This window comes from Lampetra planeri, chromosome 6 (assembly GCF_965212315.1).
Source record: "Lampetra planeri chromosome 6, kcLamPlan1.2.h2, whole genome shotgun sequence".
Taxonomy (NCBI): Eukaryota; Metazoa; Chordata; class Hyperoartia; order Petromyzontiformes; family Petromyzontidae; genus Lampetra; species Lampetra planeri.
The window spans coordinates 12,261,568-12,284,805 of NC_136112.1; the positions used below are offsets into that span (position 1 = coordinate 12,261,568).

General features: G+C 45.8%; 1 protein-coding gene across 4 annotated transcripts; it reads right to left on the bottom strand.

Moving 5' to 3' along the window:
• Positions 1-311: 311 nt before the first annotated feature.
• LOC144719524 (uncharacterized) lies at positions 312-22,296 on the bottom strand. Of its 4 annotated transcripts, none has more exons than XM_078595525.1 (5): positions 20,028-22,296; positions 15,842-16,078; positions 9,068-9,131; positions 7,086-7,182; positions 312-4,360 (listed from the first exon to the last, which is right to left on the bottom strand). In XM_078595525.1, exons 1-5 carry the CDS (start codon positions 22,082-22,084, stop codon positions 3,759-3,761), a joined length of 3,057 nt encoding a protein of 1,018 aa, XP_078451651.1. In that variant the 5' UTR covers positions 22,085-22,296; the 3' UTR covers positions 312-3,758. The 4 variants fall into 4 exon arrangements, with proteins under 4 accessions (XP_078451651.1, XP_078451650.1, XP_078451649.1 ...); XM_078595524.1 differs by having other exon boundaries at positions 7,086-7,185; XM_078595523.1 differs by having other exon boundaries at positions 312-4,357; positions 7,086-7,245.
• Positions 22,297-23,238: the final 942 nt, after the last annotated feature.

Below are 23,238 nucleotides of genomic sequence, written 5' to 3' on the forward strand. Positions count from 1 at the left end.
ATAGTCTCTAACCAATTATATCAAAAACGACATATCTGTGCAGTGCATATTTACTTCTGATCAGTATTAAGAGAATTGAAACAATCGACAATGTAATACTCACTGGACTTGTTAGCAGACAAGACTAAAACAATGAAAACGTGAAATTAAATTAAAATTATTCCAGTATCCTTTTAACTTAAACCATGTTGGAGCTCACCAAGATAAGTTATCTCTTGACGTTGAAGACCATGAAATAATTTTGGCCATTTCACAATGAACAATAAACTAATCATTGCTATCGACACTGGCACAAAAAGGATAACTTGCGATTGATATCAAGGGATCTTTAATGACTGATTTACAGGGTTGATACACATTTGGAATCGTTGATAATATTGCAGGCAGGGGTTCAGGGATCTAATCCAGCGGATGTATTCACCATAAAACAATACTCGCTGTCTGCTAAACAGTGGAAATTAATGATCCTGTAATGTCACTTGCAATGACAAGACTTGTGTGCCGGCATCATGGTCCAAATTTGAAAAATTACTCGCAATTAACTATACTGAAACATACATAGTAATCTTTTCCCCCTCCTGTGAAAACTTAGTAGGACCCCCCCCCACCCCCTCCTCAATAAATGTCATGGAACTCAAGGGAGGCTTTCCTGGGTAAACAAGCAGAATAATAATGTTCCTGACAAATATTGCCAGATGAATTGACGTCTCATTGGGCGCTCAACTGGTTTAATAAAAGATACCACCTAAGTTATGATAGCATAACGTATGGATAGGACATTATGTACAAGTGAGCATGTATTGAATAAAATACGTGAAAAATATTAAATTGTATTACATTCCAGTGAATGTTCATTGTAATTAATTACTTGTCACTGTAATTTACCCTAAGAATTCTAGTTCACCCTTGCTTATTTTAAATACAAAATGAAATTTAAAAAAACACAGCTGCCCCAGAATGTTCAATTTAACACAAACAATATTTACAGAACTTGTTGGATTATTTTTTTTTCTCACTTTTTTTATTTTTACAAAAGAAAACGAGGAGCATAATAATATTTACATACCTTAGCCGGTCCTGTTACTAAATTTAACCACGTTTCAACATCCTCATTGTTTCACGTTTAAAGGCTGGCACGGTAACAGCAATTCATAGTGTAGATTTTCATTAGTGTAACAGCAAAACCCAGACCGAATATCCACTTGCGTGCTGCAGACATTAAAACCTTGGATCTTAGGCGAGCAGATTTCCTCGACACAAGCAATCGTAACGCGAGCTGACATCACAAAGTCCTACCTCTCAAAATAATCCAGATGAGGATCAGCGTTCACAATCTTGCTTTTCATGTGTCACCTTGACAATTTGCACATTTATTTAGAGATTGTGTGTTTTTTTACGCCAGTTCTGCACACTGTCCGGTGCTCATGCAACCGTTGTTGGATTTGCATTTCAGGGGCACACAGTGAGGTATAGGAGATGGGGAAACTAATACCCAAAGTCACGTCAGATAAAAAGAGATAAATTATCCTTAGAATTACGCAGAAGTACCTAAACCTCAATTCAATAATTCTTTCCATTGTGCGCTAAAATACAGTAAAGGCAGCTCACACCGTGTCATCTAAAACTGAATATGGTGTTTCACTTGTTTCACTCCTTCCACCACCAATAGAAACAAGATCCCCAACTCCTACACATCATAGCCCACAACGAGAGCACTTCTCATTAGGACCGGCTTGCGTGGGAAACTTTAAAAGAAACGGACTTGAGAACATTCCCAAAACTCTTGGAAATGGAATTCATGTACAGATATCAAAGTTTGTATTGTTTTTCTTGCCAAATTATCCACATTTTAATTGCACTGTACATTCAGTTTTGGTCAAAGAGACTTAACCTGAAAATGTCAATGTTGTAGGGAATTTATCTCAACACAAATAAAACAATAAATGTCCACGTGTTTTTGCCAAACATACCAAGACCTTGGGCTAATGGAAGCTGCACTCCATTTTAAGATCCAGACCTATGTATAACAAACTACTTGTGGATGACCGTTAGAGAACATGGCAACAATCATACATTCAAAGTACATTTCACAGCCCTTTGTCAAACTACTGCTGAATTAAAACGAGGACTTGTCTGACCGCAATTAACTCTGGTCATTGTGGTTTGGTGAAGTGCTGGGAGGGGGGGGCAGGACTGGATCACTTGCCGATCTCATCTGTGGCGGCCGACTCAAAGAGTCAAACCCAGGTGGACCAGGTTCAGTGTTGCGCACTCATAAATGCCCCCCCCCCCCCAACACATTAAATGTAATAATTTACAACTAAATGTAGTCTCACGATTACATTCTTCACTTTCATCAACCGACCTTGTAATGCTGAAGACTTGCGATGCATAACGATTGGCTATTAGGTATCACTGTAATGGTTTCACACAAGCCATATCACACGAGATTGTATACCTGCAGCGGCAGTGCAGGCTACTTAAACGCCGTGACCTAATTTGTAAATTAAAAACTATGGAAATTACCAAAATAACTTTCGTTCTCAATCAGCCAAATTACCTTTGCACAGTTAGCCAGAAAAAAAAACCTCTAATGCAGCCCTCCCATTAGACCAAGGTGTCATGTTAGGCTGGAGTGTACTGACAACATTTTCGCCATATACTGTTGCTTTCCTGAGCCACGGTACCATGGTGGCTTTGTTGTCCAGGAATGGAGTACTCCTCTTTCTTACCGCTATCAAGAAAAGATTGCTCAGACTCCACACTGTCCAACATAGGATACGGTCCAGTGTTCATAACTGCTTGCAGTTCAACTTGGCAAAAAATACGGTCCTTAGTTTTAAAGATAACTATCGAGGAGTGCATAATATAAACAATGATACTGGGAGATCTACTCTGTCCTGCTGCAAGTGTCAGTGTCGTTGCTGTGTCTTGAATCACAGGCAAAGCGATGCAAAAAAATGTTACGAAGTCCAAAAACATTTTCCATAAACTTCACCAAAAATCCCAGCAATTTCCTCAAGATTTAGTCTCGTAATAACTTTCATTATAAATGAAATGCACGTAAGATATCAGCTGGCGATGACAACATTTTCAATAGGTACTAATAGCGTCCCATCGATAGCAAACTTGTCCAATTGTTTCAAGTTTTTTCCCAAGTGTGGCATGCGGTGTGGCCAGAGCACATGACGGCCATGTGCGCATGGCCAAAGGGCATTTGCACAGATCGTGTAGGCCAGGTTAGCAGCGGCCCATGCCTTCACCACACATTAGCTGCGGTCGGAAAGGAGCACGTTAGGGAAAAAAATGGTCCACGCAGCTCATGGTGCTCAACCCTCCTCGTAGAGAAGTGCGGATCGGGTGACTTCATCTTCAGAAGATATTTTTCAATGGGTGCGACTGCCTACATCAGCAACATAGATGATGACAATGACAGCAGTGGACTAGACGATGCCTGGATTGGCGATTGCAATGCGGTTTATTATCACGACGCTGATAGCAATGTGGTGAATGCTACGAGTGGTGACGACGGCGGCAGACGTTGGTGCCCAGCGATGAATGCAGCAGCGGTGTCATCGACAATGATGTTTGACGATGGATGTGTTAAAAATGTTGCGCTGTCCGAGATGACGGTAGCGACGACGATGGCGACAACTAGAGGCGACGTCGCTGCCGTTTAAGGTTTCCTCTGTGTGGCGCGCGCACTACGGGGCAGGAGTGAGAGGAGCTGGGGTGTCGGGGGGGTGCTGGTGGCGGAGTCAACCGGAGGACGCGTCCGAGTTGAGCTCCGCCTCCGAGTTGAGGTACGCCGACTGCACCACCTGGAATCCGAAAGACTCCAGCACGGACATGGACGCCCTGGCGGGGCTGCCAAGCGCTGGCCTGGCAGGCGCTGCGGGCCTGGTGCTGGCGGCCACGCAGACCGGAGAAGACGAGGGTGGGGATGAGGAGGACGACGATGAAGACGATGACGATGACGATGAAGACGACGATGACGACGACGACGATGACGACGACGACGAACTCGACGAATGCGAGGAGCGTTTTTCCAACGGTGATTTGTGCTTGCTGTGCTTGGACGACGCCTCCGACTTGGTTGACGATTTGTGGCGCTTGCCGGTATCGGCGGTGGACGTGGCCATGGTTGTGGTGGTGGTGGTTGTGGGGGCGTTGATGGAGGCGGTGTCCTGAATGGAGGTGCCTGCGTTGATAGCGGCCGGGTCTTTGCCAGGCGGCCGATCGCGGTGTTCGGCACGCACGTGCCGCTTCATCTGCGACTTGAACTTGAACCTGGTACCGCAGAGCTTGCACGCGTGCTTGTGTCCCGTGCCGGGTGGGGGGCCTCCATTGGCCGTCTCTGCTGAAAGAAGGAATCGTGTGGTGCAGGTTAAAGCAACAGACGGCATACTGTTCGTGAACCACGTTCAATTCCTGACCATGCCCTTCACGTGATTCCTTGTAAAAGTTTCCAGTTTGGTGTTTTAACATCTTAACACCTGTTTTGTTGCCAGAAACAAGGGGAAAACCTATTCTCATATTTTGAAACTGGCAAAGGAGGTCCCATGATGTAGCTGCTAAATTTGCATGTAAATGAAAGATCAGAGAAATCTTGACAAACGAAGCTGTGCGGGTGGCCATTGTATTGTGAGAGATTAGCATGTCAATGAAAGAAATTTGCTTGTAAATGTAAGCTCAGAGAGAGCTCGGCAAGCACATCGCCACATGGAGGTGGAAAAGGATGGCAGGCCGCCATTTACTAATACAGCTAATGGTGGCTGTGTAAGTGAATGTAACTCAGAGAGTCGAAAATAACTGCTAACATAGGTAGGTAGGGAGGGAACATCACAGCCAGTTATGACCTAAACTGGTTGATAACGTGCTTCCAATGATTGCTCAGTTTGTACCCATCTTCTAGGCTGCAATTCTGTCTGTGTTTATATATCTGGATGACTTCATGAACGAATATTTGCTGATAGCCAGTGGGCTTGTAGAGTACCCTCGTCTTGGCAAAATCTATTTTGTGTGTGCCCACAGCATTAAAATAATGATCAGCCATGGCTGAGGTATTGGTCCTACCATGTTTCAGATCTGCCTTATGTTCACGAACCCAGTCCGAGACATGCCGCTTAGTTTCCCCAATGTAACTGCTGCCGCAAACACAGCTTAGTTTGTAGACACCGGGGTATTGCATGTCAGGGATCAGATCCTTCACAGATGGGATCAAATCACGAATTTTACGTACTGTGTTGAATCCTACCTGGATATTGTGTTTGCTCATGATTTTGGAAATATTTTTGGTGACCCCTGCTATGTATGGCAAGGTGATGGTTTTGATTGGGTCCTCAGATGGTTCTTTCCCAACGGTTGGGGTGATAGCTTTACGGATTGTGTAGTCTGAAAATCCATTCTTCTTGAGGGCTTGGTGTACGTGCTCCAGTTCACTGGCTAGGTGGTGATGGTCGGAAATGCAACGAGCTCTATGGTATAGAGTTTTGATGAGGGAATTCTTCTGGGATGGATGGTGGTGTGGGTCAGGTTTTAGGTAGGCATCCATATGGGTGGCTTTCCTGTAGTGTCCCAATGAGCCATCAGATCTCTTTTCGATTAAAACATCTAAGAATGGTAACTTGCCATCCTTTTCCACCTCCATTGTGAATTTGATGGCTGGGTGTATGATGTGGTTGAAGAATTGATCCAGAGCTGGTAGGCCATGTGGCCAGATGACGAACGTGTCATCTACGTACCTCACCCACAAGGAAGGACATTGCAAGAGGGTCTTGTCTAAATTGTCTAGTTCAAATCGGAGCAGTCTTATTCTCTCTGAGATCAGGGCTAGGCTGGCCCTGAACAAGATCCGTTTAGCATTAGGAGAAGTGACAGCAGCAAATGTGAGTGTGAAGGCGATCGGTATTACCTTGGTGTCGCGACATCTCTTCAGAAAAGTGAGCGACTCGATCGGATGAGCCTTGTCTCGAAGTTTGTTGAAAGATCTAATAGTTGTGTGGAAACCCTCCCAGTAGAGGCAGTAAAATCTTGACTTAAAGCTTTCGGGACTGCAGGAATTCATATTCTTTGGGTCTACAATGGCCACCCCCACAAATGCGTTTGTCAAGATTTCTCTGATCTCACATTTACATGCAAATTTAATTTCTAGCCCCGCCCACTGACCCTTTTGCAACACCCATCTCAAACATTTATATTTACCTGCCTTAGCAGCCCTTCCACCATTTATTCTCAGCAGCTCTCCCACTATATGTTTCACCTGATGACGATTTCTTGTGTTGCGATGGAAACGTCATGATATTATTATTTTTATTATTTTTGTTCTATCTGCGTGGCTTTACCGAAAGACCCAAAGAATATTATCAGATTATGTTTTTTGTTTGCATTCTGACCACAAGTATTGTGGTTAATGCAGACATCATTCCTTGTAAAAGGTTTCATCTTAACACCTGTTTTGTTTGCCAGAAAAAAGGGGAAAACCTATTCTCATATTTTGGTACTGGCAAAGGAGGTCCCATGATGTAGCTGCTCACCCAAGCTCTCATTACTCTGATAGTGCTTGTCGTTGTGCTGTACGCCGTTTGGCGTCACCTTTTGAGACTAGGCTCCAAAGAAAGCTGTCTCTGGTGTTTTGTTGCCAGAAAAAAGGGGAAAACCTATTCTCATGCCCTTCACTGTTAGCTATAGATCGACAAACCTGTCCTTGGTCTTACCTGGAAAGATTTAGACTCCATTTAGTACCCGGTATGCTGTCAACATCAGTTTGCAGGGAGGATATTCATTACAGAGTAATAACACAATTTGGATTTATATAGCGTCTAAAATGCAACAACATAAAGGTCTTGATCGTGGACTTGAACAGAGGCAGATTCGGCAGCAATAACGGCTGGGGGAAGTGAGTGGCAGACGATGGGGGCAGCAGAAGAGAATGAGTGGCTTCCCACAAATCAATGGTTAACTGCGGGGTTCGATAGAAAGGCTTGGTCGCTGCAGCAGAGGATGCGCATTGGGGAGTCATAAGCAATTCAAACGACTTCACCAATCGCTGTCTGTGGTCCTGAGCCACTGACTGGCTCCCTCACCTTTGGGTGACGTCTTGCCGGCCTTGGCGTGCAGCTTCATGTGGCTGGCGACGTACCCTGCCGTCAGCTGCTTCCCGCACACTCCGCAGGGCACCTTCTGCTGGTGGCGCGTCACATGTGCACGCAGCCGCTCGTGTGTGGCAAAGCTCATCCCGCACGTCTACGTACACACACACAGTCACAAATACCCCTTTTCCACTGGCACATCTGAGCCGAGCCAGGCTGGGGCCCTCACGCTAACAGGTGGTTTCCCACAGGATATTTTCTGTGCCGAGCCGGAATCAAACCGTGTAAAACTTTCCTGCATCTGACCCTGGGCCAAGCAGCATGACCAGGGCTAATGACAGAATCCATTGCCCGTGACGTCAGTCGGTAACACCGCGAGGCACAGCGTCGCTGCATCATCTAAGTGCGTCTAGACTCCGTTCAATGCGCGCAAAGTCCATGACACGGCTCGGCTTCTGCAGTTGGAAAACAATCCGGTGCTTCCTTGGCCCTGGGCACAGCTCAGTTGTGCAGTGGAAAAGAAGTAAAAGATCCCCCCCAGTATAGCCTACATAGACTGTAGGGGCAGGTGCTCTAGGTGAGCGCCTCTTAAGGCCGGTACGGTGTCACGAGGGGGCGGTGAGGCCAGCACCACGCCCATCCACTTTTGTCTCCCCAGTGCTGATGTTTGACACACCACACCAGGTACTCGTTTAAGGCTGAGTCGAACTAGGCGAAGCCCAGCAACCACTTCAATTATCACTCGCACACACACCCATGCACTTGGTCAAATTTTCATTTAGAATCGCCCGCAAGCCATGTGAGTGCGATTTTCACCCAGTCATACGTCACAAGTCATGTTTTTGAAAGCACCATTAGCCGCTCACGATTTGCCACTCACACAAAAAAGCTGATAGCCGATTCTTTTTTGTATACCACTTGGGACAGTACCACCACCTCATAAGATAGCTATCTTAAAGATGCCTTGTTTTATCTGGGTAACAGAATGGGGGTTCAGGTAGGTAACGGAGTTGATTTCGTGTACTCATTATTTAATTGGCATGTCCCTCCCTTTATTTATTTTACTTTTCTACGAGATATCTGCCGACTAATATTTAGGCAGATATTTGGAATTAAGTACCTTTCATTGCCATCCCTTGAAATTAAATGCTTCAGGGCTTATTCGGAAACTGCGTTGTTTCGTTCCGTTCACCCATAAAAATGATACCATAGAAGCTACAGAAGCAATGCCTTGGTTAAAAGGAGCCTGACAAGTTTCAGAAGACGACATAGTTGATGACGATTATGAAGCCTGATGACAATGTGCAAGATTTAACACCGACAATGATGGTGCTAGACTCCCGTGATAAGGATATGACTGATGTCTGGTGAAATAGATGATAACGGTGTTGACGTCTTCCAAGGGTGACAAAGACGACTGTGGCTACATAAAGGATGGCGAGAATCGCTGGTGGCCACAGGCACCCCCGATTAGCAAGGTTGGCTACGTACGGTGCATTCAACATACATTCATACATAAATACAGTAGTCCCTCGGTTAACATTTACATCGGTTGATGGTTTTTCGGTGAACGTTTTCGCCTCCCATAGGACCCCATGGTTTAGATGAACGTTAAAATTTGAATCAACGGTATGTTTATGTTATGCACGTGGGTGCCAATTTCGGCCAATCCGAGCACTCGAAAGTGTGCTGATCCATGTCCTCAAACAATCAGCGAGACCCAAGTATGCACGTTTAGACCTCGCCTGGATTTGTTTACATTGTGTTTTCTGTTTTGGCAGTGGAAATAGCTCTCTTATAGACTCAGTGATTTTGACTAATTTCTCAACTTATAAGTGATTTTGATTAACAGTTATTTCGGTTAACAGTAGTTTTCGTGGAACGGATTAAAAAAGTTGACCGAGGGACTACTGTATGGACGAAAGCAGATGGTGGTGGCAAGTCATCGCGATTCCAGAGCATTAAAATTCACTCACCTGGCAAATAAAGGGCCTCTCTCGCAGGTGAACCTGCCGCACATGGCTGGTCAAGTGGTCAGGCCTAGGTGTGGGAGGTCAGGGGTCAGAAAAAAGAGTCATGCGTTAAGGTACATCACTACACAATAAACGACTTTTTTTTTTAACTACGCACACATACCAACATTTGCTATCAACGTGAACTTACACAAATGCACAGCTGCACATTTCGTTAGTCAAGTTTTCCCGTGTGAAGATGGCACTAGATCTCCCTGTGCTCTCACCTAGTTATAAATAAAAGACGTGAATGATTTACCGACACAAAACACACTCAGCCACGTAGCCCCGCAGCCCCACAGCCCATTTGCATGCCATAATTATGACAGCATGTAAATCATATCCCAGTAGTGTGATTTCATAAAATAGAGTGCTCAGCACTCAGTGCTCAAAATACCATATAAATGTGTTTTCAAATACGAGAAAATGTCTCACAAATATCCAACAATCACCATATATCATGTTCTATGCAATCCCTTTAAACCGTCCCATCCCATGTAACATGCGTGCCACTTTGGCTGGGTCGCCATTAAAAAAAAGAGCCTCTCCGCTCAATGAGCCTTACCTAAAATAAACTGCGCAGAATATTTGCAGGTGGCATACGCAGGATGTGTGCATGTGATGTCAAAAGGTTTCAGAATGAGACATATAAATTAAATTCAAACCAACTTGGATGTAATTATGTCAAATTATAAAATATCAATGAAATAAGATGACACAACAAAACGTCAATATTTCGATTTAAAGCTTTCGTGACTGCAGGGATCCATCTTCTTAGTTCTTTCAGTAAAGTCACGTAGAAGGGAAGTATTTTTATTATTTTATTACGTCCCTTCTACGTGACTTTACCGAAAGAACCAAGAAAACGTCAATAACTAAATAACAAGAATGAGTGCCTGTCGTTACATACTTTTAATATCCCGCTTTCACAATTTAGTAGCAGGAACCCTTCATGTTGGGATTAGGATCCCCGGAACAGAGTTGGAAGATGGACAGGCAATGGGATGCATTGGATAAGCAATGAACTGGAGCAATTTGTGCAATAACACCACACACCCATTTCCACAAAGACCCCCCATATAGCCTGAACAGACTGTTGGGGCAAGTACTGTTAGCGAGCACCTATGAAGGCCAGAACGGTACACGAGGGGGTGGGTGGCCAGTACCCCAGTAGTGATGTTTAAACACCGCACCAGGCACACATTTGAGGCCGAGTCTACCTAAGGGAGGCCCAGGACTGGTTCAGATAATCGTCACTGGTGTTGGCCGTGAGCGGGAATCGAACTCGGGTTGCCAGGTTCCAAGCGCAGTGCGCTAACCGCTGCACTGCCACACCTGCCCCCACACCCACATGACCAAAGCATGCAGCAACCCGACAGCGCGCCCATTCACACTCCCACACAACAACGCGAGGAAACAAAAGCGGTCATAATGACGCAGCTCCCAAGCGTGCTTTTAGAGGTGTACATTTTTTCACTCGCAATTTTATCCCGACTGTGCTAGCGTCTTGGCGTCACAATACGAAGCGTCCATTTGGATCGCTCGCAATGCAGTGCGCAACCCTTTGCATTAGAGAATGGCTCTCGAAATTGGAACGCCGCTTTTCAACGTCAAGTTCAGTTTTCCAAAAGCGCTTCAGCTGCTCTCTTTTTGACTTTTTAATTCATCATTATTAAATTCATGATCTGCCTTCAATCGCTATTCTAGGGACACATTCTGCTGTTTTCCCAATGCAATTATTTGTGTGAAGAGGCAGACATCGCAGAGCAACTGAGATCCCTCCAAGTGAACTGTCCACACAGTTTGGGGGCAAACCTTTTCCACCCATCTTTTTGTATATTTTCGTAATGTTTGTCGTGTAACAGTAAAATCTACATTTCATTCTCAGAGCTGTAATTCTGTAAAATTGAATGCAGAACCAAATGTGACGTGATGAATATTTGCAGTCATTGGCGACGGGAATAAACCATAAACCATTAACTCAGTCCACTTGAAAACCCGGTGTAATGACAGGCGGCTCAAACCTGGATTAGAACCCAGGATGTTAGTGCCAGCTCAGCACTCTGACCTCTGAGTCACCCGCACATCTCATTTAAAAGGTGCATTTTAATTAAACTGTGCTCTTCCACAGACTATGATAAATTTAATTGCTCCACTGTCATTAGAACCGTTAATTGAAAGTCTATTTCCAAAGGATGGAAAAATACAAAGAAATGTCCACATGCAACCCAGTTATACACATTTGCGTCACCTGCAATATAGATGAACAGAACAAAAACAATCGAAACACGAGCAGTGCCATTGTCAGCGTTGCTCACGTGTGATGAGCTTCGAATCCACAATCATCAATAAACACTGCCCCGAGAACAACATATATTTAAATACACATATACAGTAATAGGTGATGGCCCTTTGTTTATAGCAGAGCTATTATCTCTCAGCTATGATATCGCTAAATGAAGCAGAATAATTACCCGAATCGTCACTTATTTTAAAAATATTGTTTCCTCTTCAGGGCAGGGTGATTGACAATTGTGTTTGAGTTTGTGGAGCACTTCCAACCCAAAAACACTTTTTTGCTATTATAAGAGTTTATTTTTTGCACACTTTTACTGAACTTGCCGTGTTGTCTGTTTATATTCTTTGGAATCTTTGACGCTGAATATCTTCGGATCTACGAAGCCTAACGAGCAAAAATTTTCTACAGACTCACGTGACAATTCAAGGTTTTAATTATAAAAAACGGTCCAGGTCCTGCTCATCGCAGTCTTATTCGTATTTTAAACTAAAATTGAATACTCTTTGGTTTTTTTCGGTAAAGTCACTTAGGTATTTTATTAGATTTTTTACCTACGTGACTTTATCGAAAAAAACCAAAAAGGATGAATCCTTGCAGTCACGAAAGCTTCAAATTTAGAATTAAAATGTAATATTTCATAATCGTACATTTTACCCCCCCCCCCCTTTTTAAATCATGAATGGTCACGCCCACCTACGACGGGAAACAAATGGTCCAATGACAGCGGCTGTTTGCTGGCCAGCCTGTAACCAATGAAAGGAGCGCTTCTATCGCCGCTCGTCATGGCGCCGGAGCGGCCGCTGTGCTCCCCTCTTCCTTAACGCGAGACCAACCAACAAGTACGCAAAATTGTTGGTAGAAAAAAAACAAGTTTATCAATGCACACACTTTTATTTGCACTCAAAAATAGAAAAAATATTATTTTGACCCTGGAATTTATCTAATTTGATGTGCTCAATAAAAGCGGGTGGCTTCCTTTCGATATGTTTAATTTTGTTAATGCAAGCCACTCACTTTGATTGAGCACATCAAATTTGATTAATTCCGGGGTCAAAATAATGTATTTTCTACTTTTGAGTGCAAATAAAACTGTGTGCTTTCAAAGCTTGCTTTTGACCTATTTTTTTTCAATTCCAGTACCATTCCACTGGTTGGACATGATGTGTTAAGGTAGCCTTGAAACAATGCCGACATCCTGGATTATCTGATGGTACACTTGTGATCGGTTTTCCCTTTGTACAAACGCAGTTTGTCGATCGGCAGGTCGCGCGTATGCTGAGGTAACGCTCGAGTACTTCCACCTCCTCCTAGACGTCTGGCTAGTATGAAAGAGTAGGCCAATGACCATTTAAAAGGCACCCTATAGCTCTCTCAAGTGGAGGCCCTTCCAATATCAATGGCATGAGCAAGTAATTGCAGGGCTGCACCTTTACCTTTTCCGAAAAACTCGATGTTGACCTAACGAGAAAAAATTTACCCGTAAAAACAAAGTTTTTCACTATAAATCCTTTATATGCGTGGCGGCTAGAGTCCTCTCGTCCTCTGGCTTGAGATGGCTGCCACCTATGGGTCAGATGATTGCCTGCCACCATTAAGCAATTGGTAATTAAATATAATTTATTTTTTCCTAAAAACTGTAAAATTTTGGAAAAAAAATTTCACGAAAATAAATTGTCATGCACAACGAGTCTGTTTGCAAAATGTCAGCTCAATTGGATCACGGGAAGTGGGTTAAAAAACGACCAAAAGATTTGCACGGTCGTAAGCGCGCAAGCAAGCAAGCAAGTGAACTTAATATAAAGGATTTAAAAAGGCACAATATCTGTTGACTTGCCAGGTAACTTGGAGGTGTTATTTAAGATATAGAATACATACTGTTGTTGTTTTACATTTTGTATAAGAGTAAAGCTTTCATAGGAGCTTATAACGTTTATCTATTGTCACTCTATCCTACTGGGTAGCACTGTGGGCAGCTATCAACTCCATTGGGAAGCCGTAAATATAAATCTCGGCCCAATCAACCAGAAACCCATCATCCCTCTGGGGTTCATTAATAAATTAGCACTTCGTGAGAAGTAAACAGTTTTTTTTCCCCGACAAATAAACTGGCAGAGTTTCCACTGAATGCCAATGTAAATGAGCACAGCCCAGTAATCATTTTGATATTGAGAACATATTGATGGGACTTCAATCATAAATTTTACAATACATTCAAATACTGCACCGTTACAATTAACACGAGTGCCTAACTTAAAAACTATATAATAAAAATACACACCCACTGATTGCTCGAAGACCTATTGGTGCAGTTATATATTTATAAACGTATGTGTTGATTGTAATAACATGTTAAAATTAAGTGCTTTTACAAAGCTTAATTAAAACTTAAATTTGCAACTTCACTGTTCAAATTCACACTTTGAATGTCAAGAGTATTCATGGCTACTCCATGTACTGCACTTTTTACCAAATATGACGAAAGGGCTCAACAGTTTTAAACTTTTTTGACATAACAATTACCCAAACAATGCACGAGACCAAGACTACTTCAACAAGGAAACAGAGAGAGAGTGCCTAAGGGCCTCGATACACGACAAAATATTAGGATGTTGACTGTAAACTCAAGCGAGGGTTCAGCTACCCAGGAGCATGATGATGTGAAGCTCACGTCAAGGGTCTGAGCCAACAGTGCCGAGAGCCTAGATGTGATCTCGTGTAACAATACATGGTCACAACATAGACACCAACACGTGCACAAAACAAGTGTACAAAATTGATTGTTTTTTGCACGTTATTTGATTAAGGGCAACTGCGATACATATTAGGGACTGCAGAGGCAATACAGTATAGGCAGAGACAATAACACTACAATAAAGCCTTTAAAAAAACTGTCTTGTGCCTTGGGATGAAGAGCTACTGCCCTATGTATTGCCCTAGTAGACATTTTTTTAAGTAAGATCGTGTTTAAGACGTAGTAGGCTTTCGCGACCAATATCATCCATAATAGAGGTTTTTGGGTTAGATCGCGTAAATATATAAATGTGTCGTTAAAACCCGCCACCACCCAACACAGCTAACTAGTAAGGGTTGTCACGTAAACAGAACATGCCAATTCGTCACTAGTACAGCACACCGGTGTGTTGGAGAGCCAAGCCACAACATTTACAATCTGAGTATGACGTTTCGCCAGTAATTACAACTAGCTTCAAGATAGTGTTATTGGAGATGTTGGTGCGGTGCTTTCAATCTGCAGTCTAAAATAATAATCATATTGAAAACCTTGTTGTGAAGCAAATCATTCTTTACAGGTCATGAAGAAGCACTATCAAGAGCTGCGTAAGCGATGCCTGTCAAAGCGACATCAGAACTGCTTCTGTGGTGTCATCTTCCAAGGCTGTGTCTTACATCACAACACGAAGTCCCGCTAAAGAGGCAATGCGATTCATTGCATGACTCCTACTGTAGTACAGAGGATTTCGCGGTTAAGCCATGTAGATTTCCAATGTCTTTTCGTGTTGTTCGCTAGGATGTCCAACGTCCCGCCCCGCGTGTCAGAGAACTTGCTTCAAGAAGCTTCAAAAAGCTTCCAGCACGTGCAGAGAAACGTCGGGCAGCACGCCGAACATCACGCGGTGCAATCCGAAAACACGTCGGAGAGCTATTATACGACCTCGTGGTCACATATGGGACACAAGGGGTGATAAAAGCATGCAGTGATCACGATTTTGGCAATAGAGGTTTGATAGTGTGGGTGGGTAACTGGTTGTGGGTGGGAGTGGGTGGGTGTGGGTGGGTGTGGGTGGGTGTGGGTGGGTGTGGGTAGGTGGCTGTGTGGATGGGTGGGTGGCTGTGTGGATGGGTGGGTGGGTGGCTGTATGGATGGGTGGGTGTATGGATGGGTGGCTGAGTGTGGGTGGGTGGCTGGGTGTGGGTGGGTGGCTGGGTGTGGGTGGGTGGCTGGGTGTGGGTGGGTGGGTGGCTAGCTGGGTGTAGGTGGCTAGGGGCGCCAAAGAGACAAAATGTTAACTACCTCGCCTGGTATACAAGAGGTTGTGGGTTCGATCCTGACCCCGACGTCTGTATATTTGAAGTTTGCGTGTTCTCCCCGTGTTTTTTTTGTTCTCCCTGTGGTCATGTGGATTTTTCTCTGGGTCTTTAGGTTTTTTCCTCCACATTTATAAACATGCGTTTAGAGTATTTGGCTGCTATAAATGTCCACATGATAGCAACTTTGTTGAGTTATTATTTGGGGCCAGGTCGCTCCTGAAAAAGAGCTATACAGCTCAGTGGGCCTTACTTGGTAAAATAAAAAATTGTTTAAAATGATTTTGGTGCGAGTTGGTAGCTGAGGGTGGCTGGGTGGGTGGCAGTATGGATGAGTGGCTGTGTGGGTGGGTGGCTGGGTGTGGGTGGGTGCGTACGTGCGTGCGTGCTCACACCTGGAGAAGCCCTTCCCACACCACAGGCAGGAGCAGACCTTGCCATCGCCATCCTCGTGCGTGCGCAGGTGGTAGCTCATGCGGTCCTTGCGTTTGAAGCGTTGCTTGCACACAGGGCACTCGTACGGCCGTTCATCCGAGTGCGATAGCTTATGCCGCTTCAGGTGGTAGAAGTCACGGAAGACCTTTCCGCACACGTCGCACGCGTGCGTCATCCTCCCCTCCCTGCGCGTCGTCCTGCATACACAGCACACAGCACGTGGTTATCAGGCGGCAGCACAAAGAAGAAGGGAGGGAGGCTGTCGTCCACCGCTCCCGTTCTATTACCCCTGCGTTCCAGTGCTCACGGCCGCACACAGGGGTGAGGCAAGGGCCCACCTCCCCCATATGAATAAGCCTGAGATTTTTACATGCTAACTTTTAGTAAATTTCAGTTGATGCGCCGGATAAAAAAAAACGTACGGAAAAGTCACGAGCATACGGTATCTTTGAAATTAAATAAAGCGCCAAACCAATTGTGTTTATACAGCCATTTTCAATATTTCATGGACTTTCTTCATATTCACGATTTCCATGACCTCCGTGATACAATTTTAGCCTTAGTTATGCACCACTGCAATTGTGCAAGGCACCATTCTTTAACTTGGTTGATCAGCTGTCACCGGTTATCGTGTATGCCACAGGTGGCACCATGCTTAAAGCACAACACTCACAAGCCCGAAGCTCATGAGTTCAAATCGTGGTTGGGGGTCAACTAAACCAATAATTTATCTGAGGTTGATAAAAATAAGTAACAATTAATAAGATAACAATGATCATCTTATGCAGACACCGCCCCTGCCACCATAGAATTTTACAACAGAAATAGTGCAAACCTGACAATGGAGACATTGACTTTTGACTTAAATATCTTGGCAAAGGTGTACAAACGAAAACTGTCAGCAGTTTTCATTAACACTGCCTAACTACGTAAAAAAATAGATAGTTGGCAAAAAATTCTGGGCATTGACCCTTCTTCAGAACAGAGAGATGATGCTTAACGGATATGAGTTCATTGGTGCACTCCACAGATTGTATTAGGCAGTGGCAAGTCAAACTTAAGTTCAACAGGCCACTGGCAAACGTTCTGACCAGAAGGCCAGGATGCCTGCATTCTTTTCAAAATCGCAGCACTGTCAAGAGAGGCCTAACAGGTCACCTGGTAAGGTTGCATTCACTAAGAATGACCGTGCACCACAAACACTGCCACCAGGTTCATGATATAATCCAGCATGCTGAGGGCCCTTTAATGACCAATTGGTGCAAACCTTTCCTCCCCATTCGAATGTGTTTTCCCTATTGCTTACTGAAGCAAAAATGTACGTACAAAATGGAATGTTGTACCATCACCAGGAGCCCCCCCCCCCACATTTAAGTTTTTTTTGTAGCTATGGTTGCTTCTACTGCCAGCTTGAAGATTATCTATACAAAGTGTCATATACTGTTACCCAACTACTACCGTCTCTGGTTGCCAAAAGGGTTCTGCTGTATTAAAAACACGAAACATAAAAAAAAATTGCTCGATTCATGTAAAAACACAGAAAAAATAAAAACAATGTGTGTTAATTGAAGATTGTTTTTCAATTATTAAGTATCTACAATTAAAAAAAAGCATTGTTTAAATTGTGAAAGTAAAAACAAGTGAGATACCTGGACAAAAGTGTGAGGAAAAGATAATTTACAAAGAGCTATGACAAAAGCCCAAAGACAAAACAAATACAATGAATGCACAAAAACCACACATACAACGATGAAACCTAACCTAGCAGAGGACCCAACTTGCTCGATGAACCACACATCATTGCAAGTACATTCCGTGCCCTGTGGCTTTTCTCGGCAAGCTCAGAGCAACTGTGTCTGGATCAATCCCAAAACGTACAACGCACTTGTCAACTTAGCCATAGCAACAGCGTAAAGCTGATCAAGGCCAGGCTAGTGACCCCGTATCTGCATTAAGGCAATAAGAGGCATTAATGTCTCCGATTCCGACACAAGTGTTCATTGAGCCTTCAGCGTCCGATGATACCTCTTGGGCACGTAACAATTGTGCCCAGTCGATTAACTTGCTTATGGCGAGGTGAAAATCACGCAATAATGTCGTCCCCTCTGTGCGTGTCCGCTTATTTACAGTCAGACGTATTACTGCCATGACAAGTGCAACTTGGTTTATACGTAAGTATTCTTCTGAGGTCCAGGTCTTAAGACTTTCCCACGTAAAAGAGAACATTGCACATTTCTAGCGCTAACTTAATAGGGACAAAAAAGAGCTGTATAAACTTCACATGCTGGCAACTTCAAATATTTTTTAAGTCTCTGAGTCGCGACGCACCACCCATGACCATGTTCAACACCACCAGGTACATACACTTCTCTACATCTGGTATTCCTATATTCAGCAATGACTTCCTATATTCAGCAATGACTTTAGCCTTACATATTTAAAACAGCTTTTCAAAGCAGCAATTATGCATGGTTTGTGGAATATCGTGTTACTTGACACATTATTTAAATTCCCACCTCCAGCCACACAGTTTTAAATGCACACTTTAAATTCCCCTGTGATCCTCAAGCCCCACGCATGCATTTTTAGAACGTGGCCGATTTGACTCCCTGCCTTTGTTTGCCGAGTTGTCTAGAAACACTGCGCTCTCTCATTCCGCTAATCAGCGGAGGTAAAATTCATAACGTCTATGCAATCAGTGCCAATGGCATCACCCACATTTGTCTACTTAACCAAGACGCCATCAGACATGAACACACGTAAAGGCTCCATTTTGTCACCAGAATGCGCAAGTTTTTTCAAAGTAAATTTGATGATGAGATTCCATGCCAAGGCCAAACAAAGTCTGCACTTGGATAAGCCTTTGTTTCTGACAGATGGAAAAAAATGGTGTACCAAATGGTGTAGCATTTCCAAGAAACCCCCCCCGCCATAATTTATGCATCTCAACAGCTGTATGGCATAGATGGGAGTTAAAATTAAAGATATTGAGTGAGAAACAGATTGCCAGGTCGTCCATTTAAAATGCTGAACATCTCCAAGTGTCTCATACTGCACGGAGTGACTAAGCTGCTGCATCTTTTCAGTCTGAAGCTCTACCCAAACTATGAATGTGAACCATCACACACGGGGACACTGTGTCTCAATTACGCATCCTGGCAATGACATAAACGACAGGCAGATAGACAAAGACACACAGAAGCGGAGACATAAATATATAAATAAAGTGTCGTGTGATTTACTGCGTTTACAAATTAAGCTGAGATTAGAAGAATGTTTTATCTTGATTTGTTGCCAACAATGGCAACAAAATACCTTGAAATGTACCTTTCAGTTGTTGTGTAGAGAATAACGCCATGCCAAATCAATGGTGAAACAATATTTAAATTGTGTACATCATAGAATGACAAAGCTAAAGGTAACAACCAGCACACCTTGGACCTAAAATGATTGAATACAAAAAACCTATGCAGTTGCCTATGACTGTGAATTTCAGATCCTAGTGTGCTTTGCTGGTAGTCCAGAATTTAAAACGAAAAAAAAACCTGTTCAGTGTAAACTTATATCGAAAGACCTATAAAGGAAAAATACTACATATTTTAATCTCCATAATCTGATACGTATTAAGTGAGCAAAATATATTTGACTGCAGAACCCACATTTGTTATAAAGCCCAGAAACTAACACCGTTAGTTATGTTGTAATTATCATGATAAGCAGTTATTTTTTTACTCCAGATGAATCTCTTCAAGATGATGTCTGAAGTGTTTAAACATACATGGTCAATTTATTGAATGTGGGTGAATTCTGGAATTCAGCCAACGCAAAATAACAGTGCATACCACAAAAAAGCATGCTTTTATGATACTTAGACCAAATACAACCCTCATGACTGACATGTGGAGAGGCCCCTTTTCCAGCAGTGGCTAAGCAAGGGCTGTAAAATATTATTAGCCCCAAAATGAGGCCCACTGGAAGTCAATGGGGCACGTGGCCACTGGGAATCCTTAACAACGGTCAGCCGCCCAGGCATGGTCAACAACTGGGTGCCTGGTGTCTGACCATTCCTCAGGCGCAGCGATTCAAACTTGACGCAGGTGCGAAGACACTGCGGCACCACTGAGCCAAACAGAGGCATTTTCATACCTGGCCGGAGGCCAAGTCTCGTGGAACAACCCAAACACGGGCCCCTGCTGGGACGTGCCTCCCTCGACCCCTGGACTGCCCGGCTTCTTTTTGAGGCCTCGGTTGTTGATGATCGCCTTCTTGTCTTTCCTCTCGTTCCCCGGAGACGGCAGGCCCTGGTCTCCGTCCAACATAGTCCCGCCGGCCGCTGACGCAGCTGCAGCGGTAAGGGCGGCCGAGGTGGCGAACGCCTGCGCCCGACCGCCCAACGCGGCCAGGGCGGCCTCGCCAAAGCTTCGCCGCCGCTCCACCTCGCCCTCTTCGGGGTCCTCGCCGCCGTCACCGCCCTTTGCCGAGCGAAGCATGCCGCTCGCGTGGAACGACGACAGGTCCATGGGGTCGTCCGAGTAGGGCGGCGCATCGGGCGGGTCGGCTCCGCTCATGGCGAAAGAGGAGTAGAGCACGCCGAGGGGGCTCACCATGTCCACCATGGTGGGCACACCGTAGACGTGGCGCGGCGAAGAGGGCGGCAGCGGAGCGTTGCTCCTCGTGTGGCGCATCTCGTGCCGCCGCAGGTGGTAGCCGTCGCGGAACTCCTTGCCACAGTGCGAGCACACAAACTGGCTCTTGCTCTTGATGCGGATAAGTGAGAGGCTCAGCTCGGGGTTCTCTGTCAGGATCTCCTCCGAGGTCTCCCTGCCGTGCGTGCTCACCACGGGCTGGCCATGCACCTCTAAGAAGGCGCGCTTGCGCGGCCGGCCACGGCCCCTTTTGATCATCTCGTTGGGCATTGGTTGCGTGAGCGGTACCATGGACGGCAGCAGACTCCTTCCACGAGTTCTGCACCTCACTTTTCCCTTCCCCTTGCCCTTGCCGCGCGTAGCCACCACACCCTGCTGTTCCCGGGCCTGCGAAGATGCCGCGTCCTCAGGACTCTGTTCGAACGGCGACGGGACCCCAGCTGCACGCTCGTCGGCCCGGTCACCCCCCTCACCGTTGCCCGGCCACGTTGCCGCGGCAGCCTGCGGCGTCGAAACATCCCCATCTCCCCTCAGATCGAGCGCGTCGGTCTGATCGCGTGCGCACGAATTGAGCACCGTGGCCGCGTCCTTGGAGGGGGGCGATGACGACGACAGCACGTCCTGCTGGCTGCAGGGTTGATCCCCACTTCCATCTTGGCTTTGCAAGGAGGAGGGAGCAGCAGCGGTGGCCCCGGATCCTTGAATCTCACCGTCTCGCTTGGCCATCTCGACGCTGTCATCCTCATCCTTGGCTGACGCCGACGCACGGGCCCCATCCAGCGCCTGGCGCAGCACCATGTCCGGCAGGAAGCCCAATGCCCTGAAGTAGCTTTCGCGTGCGCGGGGCACTCGAATCTGCACGTTGGCCTGGCGGATCATCTCCTGGCAGATGTCAATCACCGAGCCCATGACGAGAAAACGCGCGGCCGTCATGAGCTCGGGGAAGATCTCGAGGCGCACGGTGAGCTGCGACGTGTAGGCGAAGTCGAGGATGTCGCGGAACACCACGGAGCTGATCGTGTGCATCTCCACCTCGGACGGCGGAGGCTCTTCTGTAGGCGAGGCCTGGTAGTGCTGCTGCTGCTGTTGTTGTTGTTGTTGTTGATGCTGCTGACCCTGCGGCTTGTGCTGGCTCTGAGCCTGCTGATTCAATTGCGGCTGTTGGCTCTGTTGAGCCTGCGGCTGCTCATTCTGCTGCTCGTTCTGCTGCTCATCGTTCTCCTGAGGGTCAGGGGCAGCGTCCGCAATGCCCGTCTCCGACACCGGCTCAGTCTCAACTCCGGCACCAGCGGCGATCCCGCCCACGGTCACAGTCGCGGTCGCGTTCGCCACCCCGATCCCGACCCCGACTCCAAGGCCGCAACCGCTGAGACTCGCCTCGAAGTATCCGCTGCAGGCCGCGAGCACCGCCCTGTGCGCCGGGAAGCGCTCGTCGCCCACCTTGACCACCACGTCGCAGAAGCGTCCCGCCTTGCGCTGAGCGTTCAGACGCTCCAGGATGTCGGCGCTGTGCCGGTGGACGCGGTACAAGTACCGGCTCCGCGGCTCCGCCTCCATGGCTCTCTCTCTCCGCTCGTCGTTCGCAGCTCCTGCTGCTCCTGCTGCTGCTGGTGGTCGGGAAGGCTGTGGACAAAAGCGAGGGCGGAGAGAGCGGAGGGCGAGGGGAGGAAGACGACGATAACAACAACAGCGGCGGCGGCGGGCAGGAGGAGATGGTTGCCACCATTACGCACCCAACCAACATGGCGCGGCTCAACTTTGACCCCGGGTCACCGGGCGAGACCATTGGCACACGAAACCCCCCCCACCCCACACCACTCAACACCACCCACACACAACACACACACAAAACGAGACTTTTACACGGCTATTAATGTTTGTTTTCCCATGCCCTTGTTGTTTGATTTGCATCCCACTGTGATATGTGCACACAGCGTTGGTGTACGGTGTTTTTATGCAATATTTTGCCGTCTTTTCTTGGATTTTCAATTTTGCACCCGATTCAAGAGCCAAATGGCTCACAGGGCTATGCCTAATAAATAAACTTGAAATGAACTTGTAACGTTATTAACCGTTACGTTGTTACGCCGCTGGTCTATTCTCAATGTACTCTGGGTTTTGTGTGTTCGTGTTTCACGTGTGGCAACGTAAAGTTCCGTTTTGTGCGTCGTGCGGATTGTTCATTGTTTTTTAGTTTTCTCCGGTTTGTTGTTGTGATTGTCGCACACCCACAGCATTGCAGTTGCTTGCACTTACTGCACAATGTTTACAAAAAGGGGGAGAGCTTTTCATGGACATCGCCTACCCCGCATGCACCCCTGTCGCAAGCTCGCCGGTGGTACACGCCGTGACGTCACGCGCTGGATCGATTCCTCCGACCCACCCCCACCGCAATTCGATTCGAGTCGTGCGTGTCTGTTCGGAGGAATCGATTACCCAAGTCGATACCCACGTGCTACCCCCGGTGGTCATCATTGATGGCTTTTTGAGATAATGAGTTCAATATTGCTGGGTTATACATGAACATTATAATTTAAAAAATTGGGAATTACAAAAATATGCTTTTGTCAATATCTAGCGAGGGAAAAGCAGGGTGTGATTAAAGTTAGCAAGTTACCTCTGAGCTGCCCCTACTGGACATGTGTGGAAAATAACTTTATATCTTATCGAAATCCTCCAGAATAAATAGATATTCTGATTCTATGCATCTC

Bases quoted from the DNA above. Each gene is read 5' to 3' on its own strand.
- LOC144719524 (XM_078595522.1), bottom strand. From the start codon at position 22,084: ATGGAGGCGGAGCCGCGGAGCCGGTACTTGTACCGCGTCCACCGGCAC. The intron at 16,079-20,027 runs GTATGAAAATGC...CTGTGTATGCAG, and splicing joins GAGACTTGGCCTCCGGCCAG to GACGACGCGCAGGGAGGGGA. The intron at 7,246-9,067 runs GTGAGTGAATTT...GTGTGTACGTAG, and splicing joins AGAGGCCCTTTATTTGCCAG to ACGTGCGGGATGAGCTTTGC.